The 20,245-nt window shown below is 37.6% G+C and overlaps 1 protein-coding gene across 1 annotated transcript in view; it reads right to left on the bottom strand.

The window, feature by feature from the left end:
* The window catches only part of mad1l1 (mitotic arrest deficient 1 like 1), a 280,158-nt gene that overhangs the window by 199,390 nt on the left and 60,523 nt on the right, over positions 1-20,245 (bottom strand). Inside the window, exon 11 of the mRNA XM_088936727.1 lies at positions 19,387-19,531. Within this exon, the coding sequence (XP_088792853.1) occupies positions 19,387-19,531 (145 nt within the window). The remainder of the gene's footprint in view (positions 1-19,386; positions 19,532-20,245) is intronic.

Below are 20,245 nucleotides of genomic sequence, written 5' to 3'. Positions count from 1 at the left end.
AGGCAGTATCCTAACATGAAAAGAGCCCTTGGAGCAAGTACAGCAATGCATCAACGACACTTGATAACTTAGTTTTGTAGAAAAAGCCCCTCTTTATGAACAGTAGAGATGAGTCTGTTTTTGTTGTGCAGACTGACTTCAAAATCTGTATGGAATGTTGTTAGTCTCATATGTCCTACAACATTTTAAATTACCCTTAGAGAGGAAGGGAAGCTAACTGTCATTTGTATGTTATACAGTAATCTGGTTTCAAAACACTGTTCGTGTTTGGTAGGTGTTGTGGGATAAAGTGAAAGTTATCAGACTTACTGCAGGTTAAAGGTTATCCTTTGATATTCTGTCCCTGAACCACTGGAACTAGGTGATCAAGTTTTCACTATAGTTATAACAGCTACATTAAGAATGGTTTCCAGTTGGATATACCTCAGCATGAGAAACCACAGGATGTGATTATGAGGCCTAGTGCATCATACCTAAGAGGAGGTATGAAGCAACAATTAGAATAAGCTCACTGGGGATCAGGAAGAGTTATGGTCATGTCTCAGGCAAAGAGAATATCTGCAATGATGATAAACAGTGTATATGTGCTCACACTAAATATCAATTTGGCATTTCCAATCAAGTAGTCAAATCGATTGAGGGACTACTCCTCTCCAGAGATAATCTATTAGCGTGATCCACAGGAAATGAATCATGCGTCATTCAATCCTTTGTTAGCTGAGACTTCCTTCAAGTATGTCCTAAATATTGCTGCTGTAAAACTGGTACCAATATCACTCAGAGCTGAGCTTCAGGATTAAATACAGATAACATTATAATCAAATGTGGTGACACATTTGTGATACAAGAAATGTGTATGTGTTGATTCTGTGTGTTGACGCAGGATGCTTTGCATGTAAAATACTACAAATTCAATTAACCTTTTAACTGAAAGGTTAGATTTAAGCCCATAGGAAAGCATGACTTTCAGTTAAATTACCAAGTTTTGATTGATACATATTGTTTTCCCAATGGGATAATGCTTGAAAGAAACAGCAATCCTAAACTAACTGACTTCTCAGATAATAAAACCAGGCACTGATTAATGCTCTACAGGTGTTTGGATCAATTAACACACTTGTATCAAATTAAATATCTGAAGCTTTAAATAACATACAGTGGATAACTTTGGCAAGTACTTTAATTTGACTAGACTGGTAGCTGAACAATTGCTTCTAAATAATTACTGACAGATCCATCTTATGAATTAGGGTGATTCAAGAGATGCTGCATAAAATTATTTCTCTCATGCATCTTTTACGGAAGCAATCTGAGCTGTCCGACTGCATTCAGGGAGCCTCATTCCAGACAGCTTTTTGCAAAATGAGAATTTAAAGCCTCAGACTGACATTTAATGAATTCTAATTAACAGTTGAGGATAGAATTAGAATACCTGTGCTGTTTCCAAGCAGTCTAGAACATATTGTAGGTGATCTGTGTTCTTCCCTCAGATTAAGTGTGTTACAGTGTAATTCTGGCAACACTTACAAATTACTTGTAATCATTAGTCTTTATATTTCTTCAACAGGGGATTTTACTTAACCATTGATCAGTCTCCTATTTACACAGACTTTCACCTTTTTATATTCTACAACAGAACATTACCACACATATCAGCTATTGTACATTCACTGGACACACTAATCATGAAAACAAACAGACTACAATATAAGTCTACTGCAATACAAGTGATTTATATGACATGATGCGCCCAGGCCACCCTAGAATTATTCTCCCTACTTTGCCAGAATCACTTCTACGAAAACAGCAACTACTATCCTGCATGAACAAATTCAGAAAACGCAACAATAAGGTGTTCTTGATACACTTGATATGCTTATGTAATGTCAAAATGTAAGTGTGAAGAGATGAGGATGAATACATTTAAAAAGAGCAGTCATTCCCATGGCAAAAGAAAATGCACGTGATGTTCAGCTTCACAGCTTTTCTTACATGCAAAATGATACAAAAAGATGAGCAAAACGCTTCAGCTCATGTTTGAACATTTTCTTTGATATTTTATTCTGACAGTATACATATACAGTACATGTAAGTAAATGTCTAATTTTAAGTCAATTAAACAAAAAAACTTATCACCTTTCAGTCTTAAACAGAGAAGATCAATACAGCTTGCAGGATCATTATCTTACCAACACAGAAACAAAAGATAAAAATCAGTTACTGATTGAAGTTTAATGATCCATGGGAACAATTTTCTAAGCCTTAATTTCTAACCACTGCACAATTTGTGAAATCAATTTTTAATCAATTGTGTTTGATAATTATTCTGAAATCTATGCTCCTGGAAGAGATACAGATTAAGATATCTGAATTTATAGTCATCACTACTTTCATTTGAGATAAAACTGCCTTCAACATTACACAGGCAATTAAAAAAGGATTAGAAACCAACAAGTACATTAACATTCAGTTTATTTTCTGTGTGTTCAATAGTATTTAAATATGGATTAGAGCTTTGCTCTAATTTACTCTTTGGGGGAGGGTAAAAATAAGTAAAGCACATATATAGTACTGTACCTGTATTCAATGTTGCACTGGTATTTTAAATCTTCCTGACATTTACATTGTGCAGTTATCACACCAGACGTAAAAGTTTTAACACTATAAAGACCAAAATTATAATAAAAAGACTAGGATTTTCAATATGCTGCTGGTGATGAAAAAAAAAACATAGGAGAAATACTAACACGAAACAGGCAGATCGCAAAGTGCTTCTTTTGAATTAAGAACACACAGCATCATCACATTTCAAGTCCTTTCTTTCAAAAGATGTACAGTAACAGGTACATCGATTTTCGCAATAACCCAAATCCTATTTCTAACCCTACTCCTAACATTGCCCTCATCCTATCCAAGGCTATGAACCTAAAGCACACTAAAAGGTTCACTTTGGAAAAACGTTGTGAAAGCTTTGTCATTTTACTCACTCACATTTGGCATAAAGTATATTTTTTATGTGCTTCAGACAGAATCTGTTCAAACTGTTGCTATTCACTCTACATAGATTCCAAATCTTACTTCTCAGAATTTCTTCAATGTCTGATTTCATGAAACTAAACTTTTGATGTTTGGTTTGAAACTGTACATTTTTAATCTAAACATCAAAGGAAACCATATTATGAGTAACCCTACAGTTCCCTAATGATATATATATATTTATCATGCAAAAAGATCTAGTTATTACACAGGTGACATTTTGAAATCCCATACTGTCTATCAAACCCGCTTGCTCAAAGTTGTGGAGATAAGGATGAACCCATTTTTACTGTCATCCTTTACTTTGTTAGTGCTTAAAACTTGGCTACATTGTCTCCAGCCAAAATCTACTTCTATTTAGAAATTCGAGACCAGAGATAGTATTATCAGAACAGTACTAAATGCCCTAATAAATTTAGTAAAGTGGTTGCACCAAAGCTAGTAATAAATTTAAGAAATCCAATATGTGTTAAGTAATACAAACTTTTCAGTCTGTGTGCAACTATAAGCTGTCACTTTTCTGCCTCTGCGTGCTTTATGATGCTTGCATAATGCACCACAGTACTTCAACGTTGTTTAAAGCTAAAAGCTTTCATGATCAAAAGAATTTTCCAATATAAAGTCTAGCACAATCTAATCAACACATTACACAGTTATCTAAGAAGCTACTTAAAAGCACCATGACACTTTTATCACTTGTATTTTTTTGCTGTTGTTTTAACAGTTGTCAGTTATACTATATTTGGAACCAGAGCTGGGAAAACAACATCCCAACACAGTTTTAATACAGATTTTTTTTTATCACATTAAAGATCCAATCATTTCACAGATTCGGGCAAAATGCTGCATTGCTTTATTGAATGTTAAACCTGCTTGGCTTATCACAATGCAGACAACTGAGGATTAAAATGCCAAAACGATGCACTTTCTCAGCATGTGTATTGCACATATTGCAAAATACCTATAGAGAATATTTTCATTAATTAATTTAATGAGCCATTTGATTCCTCACCTTGGACAGAGGGCGTTAACTTTGTTAATATGAATTTGCAAATTTTAACTGTAACTCTGTAGAAATATTGCTGAAAATAATATGCTACTGTAATGTTGCTGTGATTTTACACTACTGCAGCAATTTCATTGGTAAACCCAAAGCACACAATTTGCAGCTTAGTTTTTGAAAAAAAAAAGCTTAACAAATGCTAAAGGCTAATTGCACTTTGAAATAAAGAATAAAATAACAGTTCAACTGAAGAATCCTCCAGCCAAAACACTGTTTTACTCTTTTTACCTTGGAATTAACCTCTGCTTGCTCATATCCAGCCTGCTATCCATAGTGCTAAGACACATGAAAGACTGTCTAATTGAAAATGTTTTTCCACTGTTTCTCACAGTGTAAGTGTGGAAACAAATGTGACTTTCACTTTCAAAGATTACAACTGTCATACTCAAGAAAAAATGAAAGAGACAAATGCTAATTATTTTATCAAAATCAAAATTACTCATGGGGCATCCATGCCACATAAGAGAACTTCTATGTCCATACCTTCCAAGAATACTTTTGAGCTTTGTTTTTTATTTAAAATCCAAAACACTGAATGCAAATTCTCTATTAACTTGAAATTAATAATTACGGGACTGAAAAGTGTGCAAAGAAAGCAGAACCTTTTTAGCCCGGTGTCACATGGTTCCATCTTTTCATATTTCCAACCCTGCCATCTGCCTGAAGCCAGACGTAGGGCCAAAAAAACTCTATGGAGAATAGAAGTCTTTAAAAATAGATATATAAATTGTGATATTACTTTATAAGATCAAAAACTAATATTCAAACCACGTATCTTTATTCTTACTTTTGTTTTAATTATGTTTGGTGCCACAAATTTACATTTCAATAGACCTAGAGGTCAATCACTGTGCTTCATGACTTTCTATTGATAAAAATCATTCACCACCAAACACTATTTCGCTTCAAACTCAACCAGCTGACAGGAAACAAAAGAAATATATTATCTAACGTTACTAAAGAACCTTTAACAGAGAAAGATTTTGCACAGGAAATCCGAATATTATTCCAATTATTAACATTTATAAAATCCTGTGGTGTATCCATTTAATAGCTGTGTACCTGGTGCAAAAAACTGCAGTGATCACAGCAGAATAATTTACATACAGTAATTAACTCAGTGCTCCTATTAAATAGAAAATCATTATATTGTGGATTCATTAAAATATTGACCATGTTTGCTTGTACTGAGGAAATTGCCAAGTAAGATAAGATCACTGTATTGGCCATATACAATTTCTTGCATTAGGAATTTGTCTTTTTGCACACCCCAGTGTGCTCTCCATGAGAGACACAGACACACAGACAGGGAGAGAAGCTTTGGGTCAGAGCGCAGGGTCAGACATTTATACGGCGCCCCTGGAGCGGTTGGGGTTAAGAGCCTTACTCAGGGGCCCAACGGAGTAGGATTCCTCTGCCGGACGCGGGATTCGAACCGGCAACCTTCCAGCCACAGGCGCAGATCCTGAGCCACTGAGCCACCGCTCTGCCCCTCTGACTTATTCATATTTCCAACCCTGCCATCAGCCTGAAGCCAGAAGTAGGACCAAAAAAACTCTATGGAGAAACTCTCCATAAAAACTGTAAGTAGTTCCCTAAGTAGTTAAATAAGTCAGAGGAATGTTCTAGGAAGACTTCATTGATCTTACTGACATGGGTAGTTTTTCTTAATAATGTAGGTTTTACAGCATGAAGGTTTATTACAAGACTAATGATAATTTCATAGGAAATTTATCTGGATGTTTAGAGGTCTAGCAAACAATGGGATTTACTATTATGATCAACATATTAATTCAGATGTATATTTTATGAATCATGAATACGGTATTTGTTATTTACTGTATTGAAATACTAATGTGTTGAAGAAAAAGTCTGGAAGCCAGTTTCTCGTCAGTGGTATGATTCCCTGCTCAGTATCACCTAAGTGGCTGCATGATTCAAAGTTAAATTAGTTGTAATGCCTAGCAAAAGTTTTAACCACAGCAAAAAATCTCGCATTTGTTTATGAACTGCAGGCATTTTCTGGACTTTTCAAAACTGCAATTATATAATCTGAACACTATTATATATGCTCACCACTGAATGTCACATTAACTGGTAAAGAAGATAAATAAAATTAAATGTTCTGATTTCTGTATTGGTCTTTATCAGCTGTGCACATGGAATAATGTCCCTTCTTGAAAAAGTGCTCCAACTTTGCCCTGTTTGTTGATGATAGTTGATAAACCACAATCATAATGCCTCACCATAAACTGTCTAGTCGATTTAAATCAGAACATGGATTGAGCCATTCAAGGATATTTACTCTCCATTTCTGGCAGTGTGGCTTTGGTGCTACAGAAATATGAATTTTCTTACTCCATTCATTTATTTCTCAATCCTGACGTGCTACTGTCTTGCTTGACAGTAACTTGATGTAACACTGCATTTACAATGAAATTCTGTTTTTGTTTTATCTGACCGTAAAAAAAAACTGCAGCTCATCGCATGGAAATGTTTTTAATAAAGGCTTCCTTCTTGTCAAGCCAGCACTTTGCACAGGCTGGGATAATTTCGATTTATGAGCTTATAACTCCCATCAAACTATTTTGTAGGCTTCACAGTGGTATCCCTAAGTAGTTACCTGCTTGCCTCATTCCTAAGTTTGGAAGTGTCTGGGTGGGATGATGCACATTCCATTTCTAAAAGCTAGATTTCACTTTACTCAAAGGGATAAGTAACCTTCAAATGAACTCTAGCACTTTATCCCTGATTTGTTTTGACAGCTGGCTGGTAGTCATGGTCAGCTGGTAATATGATATACTAAGAAGTCATCACTTTTACCATTTCAGTATTGAATAAAAAAAGATTAAAAATCGTTTGCAAGGCACTGTACATACTATCAGCAATTGTAGTGGTCTAGATTGTGCTAAAATGATAAAGTCCTATTTGAAAGTGTTATGACTGTAAACTCAGACAGCAATAAAATGTATATCTTTGCCGGGGCAGGAGTACTCTTACAAATCACTCTACCTATGTTCAATTCTTCCAAACTGTGAACCAATATTGTAAAGAATATATTAAGTCAATGCTCTGTACCTGCCTAAGTATTTTCTGGAAAATGTCATTTGTGGTGATAGGTTTCATCCTGGGATGAAACATTTTTTGATAAAAAAACGGTATCAGATAAGTCATCAAGCACATACCATATTCATTTGTTCTCTAGGATTAATGACCTCTGTTTCTTTGTATACACAGTATTTGTTCATTTCTTTAAATTAACGTCACTGCACGCAGGGATGGTGGCTTCTGTGACTGCAATATTTCCACACAAATCCCCTGTGGATGCAAGATCGGTCTAACATCAGCACAGCTTGGTTTCTCCTAAAAGATTTCTTCGATTCCATTCCCCTTTGGAACGGTTAAGGCAAACATTTGCATATTCTATTTGCATGCCAGAATTAGTCAATTAGCCTCTTTTTATTTTCAGTGTCCCTGACGCTACGCTAAGATGAATCACAATGCACTATAAACACTCTGAAAAAGACTTGGTATGTGACTGTTGTGGCATAAGCGTTCTGGAACTGCAAGGAGAGAAATGGATCAACATTTTTTTTTTTAGAAAGCCAACTGGACTTTCACTGCCGAGTTGAATAGCTTGGAATTAAATCCGTATCTTGGGAACAGACTCTGATGAACTATGAAATTAAAACTGTGCAGTTGGGAGGAAGATTTATTTTGTGTTGCTGACAACTACATAGCGTAAACTATAAATCCCGTCACAATTTAGTGCTATAATGTTAAAAGGGTAATTTGCTGTGGAGAAATGTCTGCTGTATATTGTTGATTTTTTTCCTCAACTCAAATGGTAGACTTTAGGTGGTAAAGCTATAAAGTTTTATCGGGTACAGACAAGGTTCTCACCTAATCAAAAACTGCCTAGAACTCTACATGGGGAAAATAAATCAGCCCACACTGATACCACTAGTATGACACATTAAACAAAAAGTGTCAAAATAAATGGGAATTAAAAATAAATTAAGACGTTGGACTAGATGCACTAGAGGCTAAAAAAGTTATTTTAAATATTTTAGTTTAAAAGGGGGCCACATAGTGGTACAGAGGTTAACACTGCTTGAAGAGCTGTTTCGTGTATTCCTCCCACAGTTCAAAGACACGTAGGTTGGTCTTGGTGTGCGCACGCGCTCCCTGCAGTCCAGAGTGCGTCCCTCCTTGCACCTGTTGCTTGCCGGGTTAGACTACGGCTTATGGGTAAAGTCGTTCCGAAAAAAGATGGACAGATTATTAAACAGGCAACTCTATGAACTATAAGAAAAATCTGTTTTCGAGTACAGATCATAATGATTGCCACTTCTCAAAAACCTTCAATTGCAGCTTCCACCAAACACAAAAAAAGTAATTCTGAATAAACACTAACTTTGGCTTTCCAGAAAAAAATACACATTTTAGGAAACTAAAGTCATCTCTGTCCCTCAGGGTTCAGACCTTACCTTTTCATTTGTGCTGACATTAGGCAAGGCCTACTTATGCCGATAATACTCAGATCTACCTGCATACATAACCGAGTCCTTATATTGCTTCTTGAACACTGATCGAATATCTTCAACACATACAGTGGTGGACGCCTCAAATTATCTCTAAACAAGGATAAGGCCAAGATGATTTGGTCCTCAACATCAAGTTTCAAAATTAGACTGTCTAAAACTCGGGAAAGCGGTCACTCAATTTTCTTCAAAAAACGTAGGGATTTTTCACTCTTCCCTATCTTTTGAATCAAATCTCCACAAAGCCTTCTTCCATTTACAAAATATATCCTGTTTGAGACCAATTCTCTCTCTTGATGCCAAGAAATTAGTTGTTGCTTTCGTTTTCCCAGGGCTAGACTACTACAAAGCTCCGTCACATGGACCATCCAAGGCGTGACTTCAGAAACTATAGCTTGTCCAGATTAGAAGTGCTGAACAAGTCTAAAAAATCCAAACCTATTTCTCCTCTGCTGACAAAGCTGCAATGGCTACTAGTTGTTTACAGGTCTGACTTTCTCTCGATGACCTACCAGACACTGCATGGCCAGTTGTGTACTTTCAAGGGTCCCACAAGTCCCAGTTGGCTCACTATGCTCTTCTGGGGCTAATGTAGGATACCCAATGTTCCAAGGATGCAATCATACTTTAGGGGACTGGGCCTCATCACTGGTAGCCCCTCATCTTTGGAATACTCTTCCTGATCATATTAAAACTGCATCCTCTCTTGACGTTCTTACATCTCGCCTCCAAAGTTAGTTGTTTTCAGTGGCCTTCAAATCTTACCCTAACTCTTTCTTTTAATATCATACTTACACAACATTTCTGTATTTTATTATTCGCTTTTCTCCCCGTTTACTGTACATTTTTTTATGTTTAATGTGCCTTGAAAATGTTCTGGATTGAAAGGTGCTATATAAGAAAAATGCTGTTGGATTGAACTACACATTCCAACATATTGGACGTGCAACACATTTCCAGGTTAGATTACACAGTCACAATTTCTCTAGGCAAACTAAAATTAGTCATGTTTTGAGCATAGAACTTTTCACACATTTCCGTGAACAAGGCTTCAAGAGTGAGAAACACAAAAGCATGTGACCGTGCTGTCCCTGAACGGAAAATGGTTCGGTCACGGAGTTTTCTTCCACTGCACACCCAACATGAAAAGCCATTTAAAAACGGTCAGTGAGGTTCACACTTTGTATGTTTGAAGACCTTATCAACCACTAAACATATGCGGAGCACGCTGCTGAAAATTTTCAATTTAAGTTACACGTGTAAACTGCTTATGCTTTCACATTATACAAGGTTTTCTAATAACCTGTAGTAAGCTGAAATGCATTTCATTTTATCACGCAGATGGAAAAAAAGCCCTAGAAAGGAATATTGCACATGTTCATTTTGACACACTTTAATGTTGCTCATCCTATTATGCTTTACAATTCCCTATTATTATCATACACCCGAGCTGTCACCCTTCTCGTCTTCCTTAACACCGCTTCTACATTAGCATGTAAATAGCAAGTGGATCCCGGGGTCTGACAGGGAGGAACATCCCTTTAATTAACTCTAATCCGCTTTAAACCTGCAATGCAATCTGTTTCGACAGTCTGCTACATGCAGCTCCACAGCCCTTTCACAGCCACCCCCCAACTCAAACCAGATGGAAAAAATTCACAAGTTGAAAACTGACCACTTAAGCAGGAGTGCCGCAGAAGTCTGGGTTACAGCCGGGTTCCCCCAGTCCTTGCAATACATGCCTATATTTAGCTTGGGTCTGTGTTGCTGAGCAGGCCATCTGATATTCTGTTAAGCTGCACGCACAAGTGAGGTGTAAGGTGGAAACTAAAATAGCCGCACACAGGGTGTCTCCAGAACAATGGCCAGTTTCAGTGTAGTCAAAGTGACGGTTCAATGAGGACAAAAAATTCACATCATTCACTAAAAAATATGTCTGCTGTAGATTCTATACACCTGCATACACTCTTTGAAACTCCCTTACAAGGTATTTCCTAGTGGGGGATAACTCTCTTGCACTTGAAGAGGCCAGTGTAGGATCCACATGTATACGTGCAGGTCCAGCGGTTTCCAACAAGAATGGGCGGCTCTGAGTTTTTTTGATGTTTCTGCTGCTCCCGCCATTCCACATCCTGATGTTATACATGTTCAAAGTGCTGACATCCTTGCAGAAAGGTCTTCTTTCCCTCTGGACTGGGCCAAGACAATAATACTGGTGTTGATGCTGTGCTTCTTCATGTCAGCATTAAGGACAACCTTGAAGAGCTTCCGAAGCTCTCCTCTTGGGTGCACTCAATGACTGAGTTGGAACAAAAAGACATCAAGAATCTGGAGCTGGGTATCCACGTGACACTGCCAACCCAATGAAGGCGACTGGACATTTGCTTCCAAATGGATGCAAAGGTTGATGCATCTGTCTTAAGTTGTAGAAGTGAAAGCGAGTCATGATAAACTTCAACACGTCATTGGTTCTATAACTTCCCCTCTTTAGCCTGGAATAGTAAAGATTACGTGATGACCTGACCTGACCTGAAATCCTGAAACGCGCTGACAAAGTCCACACAGGAGGCTCCTTCTCACCAAAGACAGAAAACAGGACATTTCTGTGGACAGAGGTTTGTAGGTCCAACTACCAGGATATATTGTTGAAGCTCACTCAGTGGAATCATTTAAGAATGTAAAAGAAAGAATTCTTAGAACATTAAGTTACTAGATCCCATATAAACAATATGAAGCAAAAGGCTGCCCCCTATTTGTAAACTTTAATTTTTTATGTATTCAAAGGATCTTCTGCAGGCAGTATTGAGAGCACATCTCCGGCATCTTGAGGTGTCTTATGTAGCGAGAAGGATCATAATTACTTGCTAAACCACATGCATCACCTTGTTTCCTCATGCAACTACAGACTGCACATATCTTTGTTGACAACCAACTGTGAAAGATGGTCTCTGAGGCAAGGAAAATGCTCAACAGCCAACATTAGCCCTGCAGAACTCCAGTACTTGGCCTGTTAATCATCAGTGCTAACTTATGCTTTTAATCTGTTCACTTGTTTAGATTTTATCTGTTTCTGTATCCAGTCCTTTCAAAAAGAAAGGACTGGATACAGAATACCATTCCAAACAAATCAGCATACAGCACTCATTTATGCTAATATGTTGGTCAGTTGACATTCACACTTGACGTTTTTAACAGGTGATCAAATGATAAAGAGAAGACATTTTCCTTCTGCAAAGGTTTAATTGGGTACATTCCACAGCTGAACAGCTGAACGACAGGAGCTCTGATGCTCAGAAATTGGTAGAGGGCTAATACCAATTTCAAATTCCATTCAATGGTTTAAGAGCTGAAAGCAAATTTAAAAGTGCACATCAAATACAAGATTTTGATAAATCGCCTTGTGATTAAGAAAAAAAAACACACGGTAGGAAACCACTGCATCAGAGCCATCCTTCTCAAGAGCCAGAACTCATAGAGTGCTTGATAAGTAAGTGTTAACACCAGTTACAACTTGGTAAAGGTGTCGGCTTCAAAACAGAATGTATCGGGGTACATGCACGTTACAAAAAATTCAAACAATGCCACTCTATTTAATAATGACAGCTGCACGTACTCCAGATATTCTGTCACACACCAGTACAAGTGTTTCGCTGTCCAAACCACCACTGAGGGAATCTTTTTCAGTGTCCTGTCAAGTTCATCCTATACCACATCATCTCAGTGACGTGAAGTTAAAGGTTCAAGCAAGGGGATGTAGCAGCACTTCTGTTTCATAACCCTTTCTCCTGCTTTAAATAATTAAGGTTCTGTCTGGCTCTGTGTTTATGGTCATTACCCCAGAAAAACAAAACTCTTAGCTCCCCCTGAGGATACTGACTGATGCCAGAGAGAGGAACACCATTATTCATTTAAAAATGTATCATCAATTTTAATGGCTCTTACGTACATCAGCAAATCAACACCAGCATGTTTACACATTATTTAATATTGTAGCATTATCCACAGGATTGCAGACACAAGATCAGAATTTATTATTATTTGGCCTCTCGGATGCATCAGTCCTATAAGGCATTAATATAAAGAGGTATTTAAAATGACTTTCATTGAGTGCAACAAGCAAAGAACTGCCTAAGCATCTCCATTCACTAATCAAAATATGGCCTCTCCTCAGTGATATTAAAGGCACCCAAAAGTGTCATTGTTTTTGCTTGCGAAGCTCATTTCATCCAAAGGTCACTGAGGTTTGTTTTTCAAAACTGCTGCCTTAAGCTATTTAGGAGCAATTTTTTCCTTCCTGTGAAAGAAATTCATTCGAAGTTTATCTTAATAAAAATCTTGGAATTTAAGTAAGATAAAAGTCTCATTTGGCTTCCATTATTTTTGAACAAAATTGCTTTTAGGTCAATTCCACAAGTCCTTCAGAAGATAATATAATGGTGTTTCTGTAAGGTCTTGCTCCCAATGCCATTAAAATATAATTCTGATTATTTGAAATGAAAGGAGTCTATTACTACTAACTAAATCACTGTTAAACCCACTGAGCCACTGTTTATGGAGCTTTTCATTTTACAAAATTAAGTCATTTGTACTTCTACAGTTTTTAGTACTTAACACAGCAGTTAACACAGAAAACCTTTATTTAAGTCTAGCACACACATTATACATAAAAATGCACATAGCAAAAAAATGCATCTTCTATTTTAATGGCTAAGAGTTTTCCTGTATAGGTACAAATCCCATTAATATTTGTAGATAAAAAAGAAATAAAAAGTAACCGAACACACATTCCTCCACTGCATCAGCAGTAGGGCACATAGCATTTGGATACTGTATAAATGGATGCAAAGTTTTATTACCTGTACAAAAAAAACAACAGGATATCCTTACACTAAAGGCAAGTAAATCTGAAAAAATTGAACTAGCCAAGTGGCTTCAAGGTCATCACACATATTAGAAGCATAATCTAAGAAAAGGCCCTATGTCAAACTTTTTTCAGAGTATGCATTAATGTTACACATCCTCTCCTTCACAAAAAGACTCAAATAAAAGGCAATATCCATCACACAGAAGATCGTGGCCATTAACTTCTGGAGCAGCGGTTCTATAGTATGATGAAAAGGAAAAATCAGTCCTAAAGAAGAACTCTTTCTCATCTGCCAGATTTATCATGCATTCATAATGTGTACTGATGGCTGAGGATAAACTTTCAGAGTGTCTGCAAACACTCCCCCTCATATTTTCAAGTGGATAGCAAAACAAATCACTTTCAGCCTAAAGTGAATCACACCATATTCTTGACTCCAGAGTCAGATTCTCCTTCATGTGTTTTACACATCACACGATAACATCAGTGCTTCCATTTGGGCACAATAAAACAATTGCTGCACGAGGCCATACATTAACTGGAAAGCAAATTGTGATTATTACATTTTTAATGTAACATGCTCTCTAGATGCACCAGTTACAAATCAGACAATGTATCTCGCTAAAACAATTCTAGAAAAGTTATGATGTAATCATATTAGCATGACAGATTAAAATCATTGCAATCACGTAAATAAAAGCATAAAGAAAGAATGATACACCTTCTACGGAACCAAGGCATGAGCCCAGACCAAATCAAACAGAAATCAATTAGATCTGAAAGCTACTACGGCCTTATAATAATTACTCTCAATTGAAAACAGGCTGGATTGAAAATGTCATGTCTGATGGTCATAAAGCAACTTTCAGGTGACAGGGAGATGACAGCACAGAATTTCAAAGAAAGTGGAGGTCTGAAAAGGCTAAGAGAATTTTTTTTATTGAGAAGGCTGTTCCAGTGGCACTTTAATTTAGAATTTGAGATCCAATGGCTGTAAAACAAAGTTTTCAATTTTCACACACATACAGTATACAGAGAGATATTCAGTACTGTCACCATCCTGCCAACTGAAGTGCAAGTATCTCCGGAACTTCATGCTACACGTGCCGCATACATATCTTTTACTCAAAAGAAAAGGTGAGCAAAACCTAACAAAGGAAATGACTGACGTTAAGGGGTATAATTTAAGCCACAGCTCATTTAAATCAAAATGCAGTCTAGTACAATAACAAACTCCCAAAGTTAATACATCCCCTTGGACCATGACTAACAAAACTCACAGTGAATCAGCAAATATATCAATCAAGGAATAATCAAAGGGGTCTATGAAAGACAACAGGTTTGAGGACGGAACAAGATAGATACAATATAAGACGAAACAGCACATGAGACAACACACCGCATGTGCACTTCGTAAACTTCGCAATACTATTTCAGGGATGATTCTGAAAGATTGGTCACGGACACATTCAAGGACAACTGCAATCGTTTACAAGAAATTTAAGAGCTTGTGATAATTCTCCAAGTCAAAAGTTGGTCAACAACAACCAGCAGTACAAAAAACCCTAGAATTTACCTTATTTAACTTGTTAACCGACACATTGTAATTTTCAACAGCATGTGACTTCTAATCTATGCATTAAATTATCTATAAGTAAAAAACAAAATACCAATGTATTTCCTTTTTTATGTGGATGAATGGGCAACTGGATTCTTAGTCACCCCTGCTGAATCTGTTCAGATTGAGTTAAGAGTCTCTTAACTCTTTTCACAAAGTGGGTTGTACAAGGTTCTCAAAATGAACTATATTCATATTCCTACAGACAGTCTCACAAATAAGAGACCACTGGAACAATAAACACAGTTTTGTTTGCAAATCAGCAATGCAAACCTTAGCTTAAGAAACACTGAATGAAACAATGCCCCAGCACTTAAAATCACATTAAACTGCCGTTACCCGAACTCTGCATTCGCACACTGGAACAGAATGACAACATCACAGAATCGACACAGCATTATAACTCATTATAACCGTTGCTTTATTAGAATGTGAGCACTATTTTACTGTTTAAATACTGTTCAGAGAAAGCTACACTGCACTTACAGCATGGGATGTATGCATATGTTATTAGCAACTGGAATGGCAACCAAATTTAAGGTAATGAAAAACAATTACATTTAGCAGTCTGAAGGTTAAAAAACTGAACACAGTAACTCTTTCAAAATCACCTCACGGTGGTATCCATAACCTGTTTCCTTCTTGCCTGATTGCTTTATGGGATTGCCTAATTTAGGTTTCAAATGCTGGGTGCCTTCCATTTCTTAATGATGGACATCACCATTCTCAGAAAGATATGAAGCATGATGGTATAAAAATGAAGGTTTGTATACCCTTCTCCTGATCCGTGTCTTTAAACAAGCTAATCCCAGAGTTGCTCTGAGAGTCCCCTGGTTTTCATGGATGGATCTTTGCTTGAAATTCACTATCTAACTGAGAGACCTTGTTGAGACACGTATACTTGTTCTGCAATCACCTGAACCACTAATATTGCACACAGAGGTCAACTAATAGCTCATTTAGGTCATTTTCACCACCTAATTCATTTAAACCTAAAATAATTCCGCCACAGCAAAAGGTTTAAATACTTCTGCAATCATGATTTTCACTTTATTTGTTTTTTTTTTATTTTTGGCTTTGAAGTTTGTGCACATAATAAATATTAACCACGACTTCCAAACATCCAGACTGGAAGCTTTACAACCACAAAATGAAAGTGCAGGTGCCTGCTTACTTCTGCAAGGCACTACATTTCAAGACACTTTAATCATTGGACTTTTAAGGAAATGTGATATTGGCAGAAATTGCCAAACTTTTCTTGTTTTACAGCGAGAATATGTCTGAATTTTCCACTGTTAAAGCCGATGCTTCTGAAGGCTTACAAGTACAAAGTATTTTTTAAACCCATACTTTGCTTTTGACTGCTTGTCACACGAAACAGGAGACTGCACAGCAAACTGAAGTCTTGTTTTTCAAGCCACTCAGCAGGTAGAGCATAAGCTACTCAGTAATGCTTCCTGCGTTACATGGTCTGTGGCTTAACCCTGCCTGTGCCACCATTTACAGCCAGCAGGTAGCTGGGCTCCCACTGCCACCAGTTCTTCGCCTCTCTGCTTGAAATTATCTCCCCTGATTGTTACGTCTTGTATGTCATGATAGTCTCGGTGTGGGTTAGAGCTCCAACAGCAACGGTCCTTTCATTTTTGATCAAGAAAATATGAACTGAGGTTCTGACCAGCAGAGGTTAGTGTGCTTAAGTGACATAGAGCTGAACCTTCCTGGGATGTTTCATCTCAGAAATACGCATATGCTTAATTAGGAAAGAGTGAGTGCAAGACGAAAGTCAGAGGGTAAAGATGTGTAATTGTTTTTGTTTTGTGTATAATTAGACCCTTTGACAACTTTACAGCTACTTGCTCACTGCAAGAGGAGTTAATTGCGCATAATAATAAGCACACTGCTATTGCAATCAAGACTTTTTCAGCAAGGGGTACAAATAATGGCACTGCTCATTGGGGGGTTCAAACATAAACGCATAAAGCAAAATAAGCCGCAGCATTACTGATCGGAAAATGCACAGGCCAAGTGTTAAACTAGGTTTCATATGAATTATCAGTTTGGAAAACAAGTTTTAGCCTCTTGCAGATTTCTCTTTTGAATATGTTGCTTATTGTGGCTAAGGACCTGCACCCGAGGCTGGAAGGTTGCCGGTTCGTATCTTGTGGGCGGCAGAGGAATCCTACTCCGTTGGGCCCCTGAGCAAGGCCCTTAACCCCAACTGCTCCAGGGGTGCCGTATAAATGGCTGACCCTGCGCTCAGACCCAAAGCTTCTCTCCCTGGCTCTGTGCCTGTTTGTCTCATGGAGAGCAAGCCGGGGTATGTGAAAACACAAATTCCTAATACAAGAAATTGGATATGGCCAATAAAATAATCTCTCTCTTATTAAAAAAATACTGCACGCAATAGTTAAAATTACTGAAAAGTGATGCAAGGCCATGTCTTTTCCAGCTCACTGTACTCTTTGTCACAGAGACCCCCCAAAAATCTTTCTGGCCCACAGCTGTCAGGTTTGAGGGTACTGTATAAACTGAAAGAGAAAAAAAAGATAATCTTTCTGGAATTTCATTTAAGATATGACCCTTCACACAAAACCTCTGAAATTACAAAAACCATAAGACCTAGAGCATAAAACAAATCATGATGCCTGCTGTTTGGACGTGATGCCGCAACAGTTACAGCCTTCCTGTTGGGTCTTGTTTTGACAAATGGACTCCAGAAATTTGACTGGTACAGCTGCATCTTCAGACAATCCAGATCCCCTCTGTAACACGCGATTCACGTGTTTCACGGTGAAGAGATTAGGCGATTCGGATGAATCCTATACATTTCTGGAAGCCAGTGCACCAAAGAAGGTACAAACAAGCACAAAGCAACCAACAAATAACAAAGTGTTTAATTTACAGAAGCCTTAAGAAAAAGCCAGTGAAACTGAAATATACTTTAAGCTTTCAAAATCACATCTTTGCAAAAACTGAAGTTACAAACTGTATGTTTGTTGTTATTTTTCCAATAATACAAATTGCTTCATTTAGCTAATTTGTGCTTTACTCTGCTATAAACCTATATAAACCTTGTACTTTACAATTAAAACTGAACAGACAGTTGCAAACCCTTACTTTATTTCTGAAAGAAGTATTTGGGCACCCATATCTGAAATGATATCTTCACATAGAATCCAACCCTAATTTAAGTGATGATAGTACTACAGAGCCAGGTTTCCATGACAACCAGGAGACTTTTCAGGCTCATCTTACTTCTTCTCCCAAAAATTCTGAATGTACGGTATTATGCAATGTGTGCTTGAAGGTTTATTTTATTAACTATTCAAAAAATTATGAATACCATATTGAAAGGGCATTGAACTGAGATTAAAAGGAAGCTGAGGGTGTGTATGGCAACGCTTGCTCAAAACGTTTCAACAGGATCCATCTAAAAAAACCCCACCAAAATCCTCTCCAACGGAGTAGATTGTCTTTCCAATCGTTGTGACGTTCTTGGTGTTAAAAATTCGGTTTAGGAGAAAAGATCTATTCATTTAATTCTTTTATAGCGGCCTTGCAAAGAAAAACCTTGGGAGATGATCAGACTGCGGTGATTTATGACAACACGTTGGAGACTCCTCACAGTTCAAATGAGAAGCTGCATCACTCTCCTAAATCGAACAACATCGGAGATGAGCTGCACTTGTGATATGGTAAGGCATCTCATCTGGCACTATTAATCCGTCCTTTGTCCCTCTGTCCCCTCAGACGAACTTCTCTTTAGACAAACGTGCCGGGAGTGACCTCTGCCCTGGACCTGATCTCACTGCTCAGTTTTGCATATTAGAAGGGCTGATCTAGAGTAAAGAATGGGCACGATGCATATCTGTCGCACCATTAAAGAAGATGTTTTTAGGACTTGGGCAAGGAATTAGTGACTTGAATATCTCCTACAGCACATATAGTACTGACAATGTTCAAGTAGGGAGCTGCTTCAGCATATGCAGGCTGCAAAGGAACAGGTAAAGGTTTATTCCACGCTGATAAGAAAAGAAAAGAGACACGGCGTTTCGGCCGTGGAGCCTTCTTCAAATTCTCTGTTTATTTTGTCAGTGTCTTTGAGGATCCCGATTGCTTAAACTAGCCCCTCTCGTAGTCATGCTAGGTCTCCACAACTGAAGAAGGCTCCACAGCCGAAATGTTGTCTCTCTTTTCTTTTCTGCGCGGGACAAACCTAGCGCTGAGGCTATTTCAAGGCCAGCTCGGGCCTCTCCTGTACCTTGGTGAGTAGTAAGACGCGCTTCTGAAGTCGCCGAACCAGCGAGTCCTGCTGCTCACGTCTCTTCTGCTCTTCCAGGAGCTTGGTCCGCAGCTGCAACACCTCGTTCTGGAGCTCCAAACGGACTTTCTCCAGAGCCCGAGCACTGAAACAACAACAGCAACCCATGCTTATTGTCCAGCAAAGAACGTGCCACCTCCAGATATTGAGATCAAAGGTTCAAATAAAGATGCAAACAACATATTCCAGTTTTCTTCCTCTAACTTTTTGCACATAAGTACTCTATCTACCTTTCCTCTAGAAGCCATCAATTTGAGCATTCAGGTTTTACATTAAAACAAAGTTTAAAAATTCCACAAAATGGGACACCATAGGGTCTGAATAATTTACTGGGCGCCATGTGGGTAATCCTTTCAAGTTGCTTTGATGTGATAAGCACTATGTAAATGCAAGGATTTATCAAAAAATAAAGTGAAACATTTTCAACTATTATTTAAATAAAAACAGACAAATAACAAAGATGAAAAAATGTAACCGTTACCAATTTTGAAAATGTTGTGTATGAAAATGTTAGATTCACAGAGAAGATCATCATATAAAAACCCTCATTACTCCTGCCTTTACATATTCTAACATGTACATAACTCAAGGCAATGGAATTGAATATGTACGCAATTTTTAAATGATACAATACTTGGCATTCCAGTTTGAAAAAATAAGCTGTATATTGCTTTTGAAAGAGCTAACGAAAAGATTTAAAAAGACAAAATGATTGAAAGCTTAAACTTCATTTTATCAATAGTATAAATGGGTGGCCTTTACATAAGGCCAGTATAAGAATGTGTCAGTCTGTTTGTGA

Source organism: Atractosteus spatula, chromosome 18, assembly GCF_055471065.1.
Source record: "Atractosteus spatula isolate fAtrSpa1 chromosome 18, fAtrSpa1.hap1, whole genome shotgun sequence".
Classification (NCBI taxonomy): Eukaryota; Metazoa; Chordata; class Actinopteri; order Semionotiformes; family Lepisosteidae; genus Atractosteus; species Atractosteus spatula.
The sequence above is the reverse complement of the archived record's forward strand: the minus strand, read 5'-3'. Positions and strand labels throughout refer to the sequence as shown.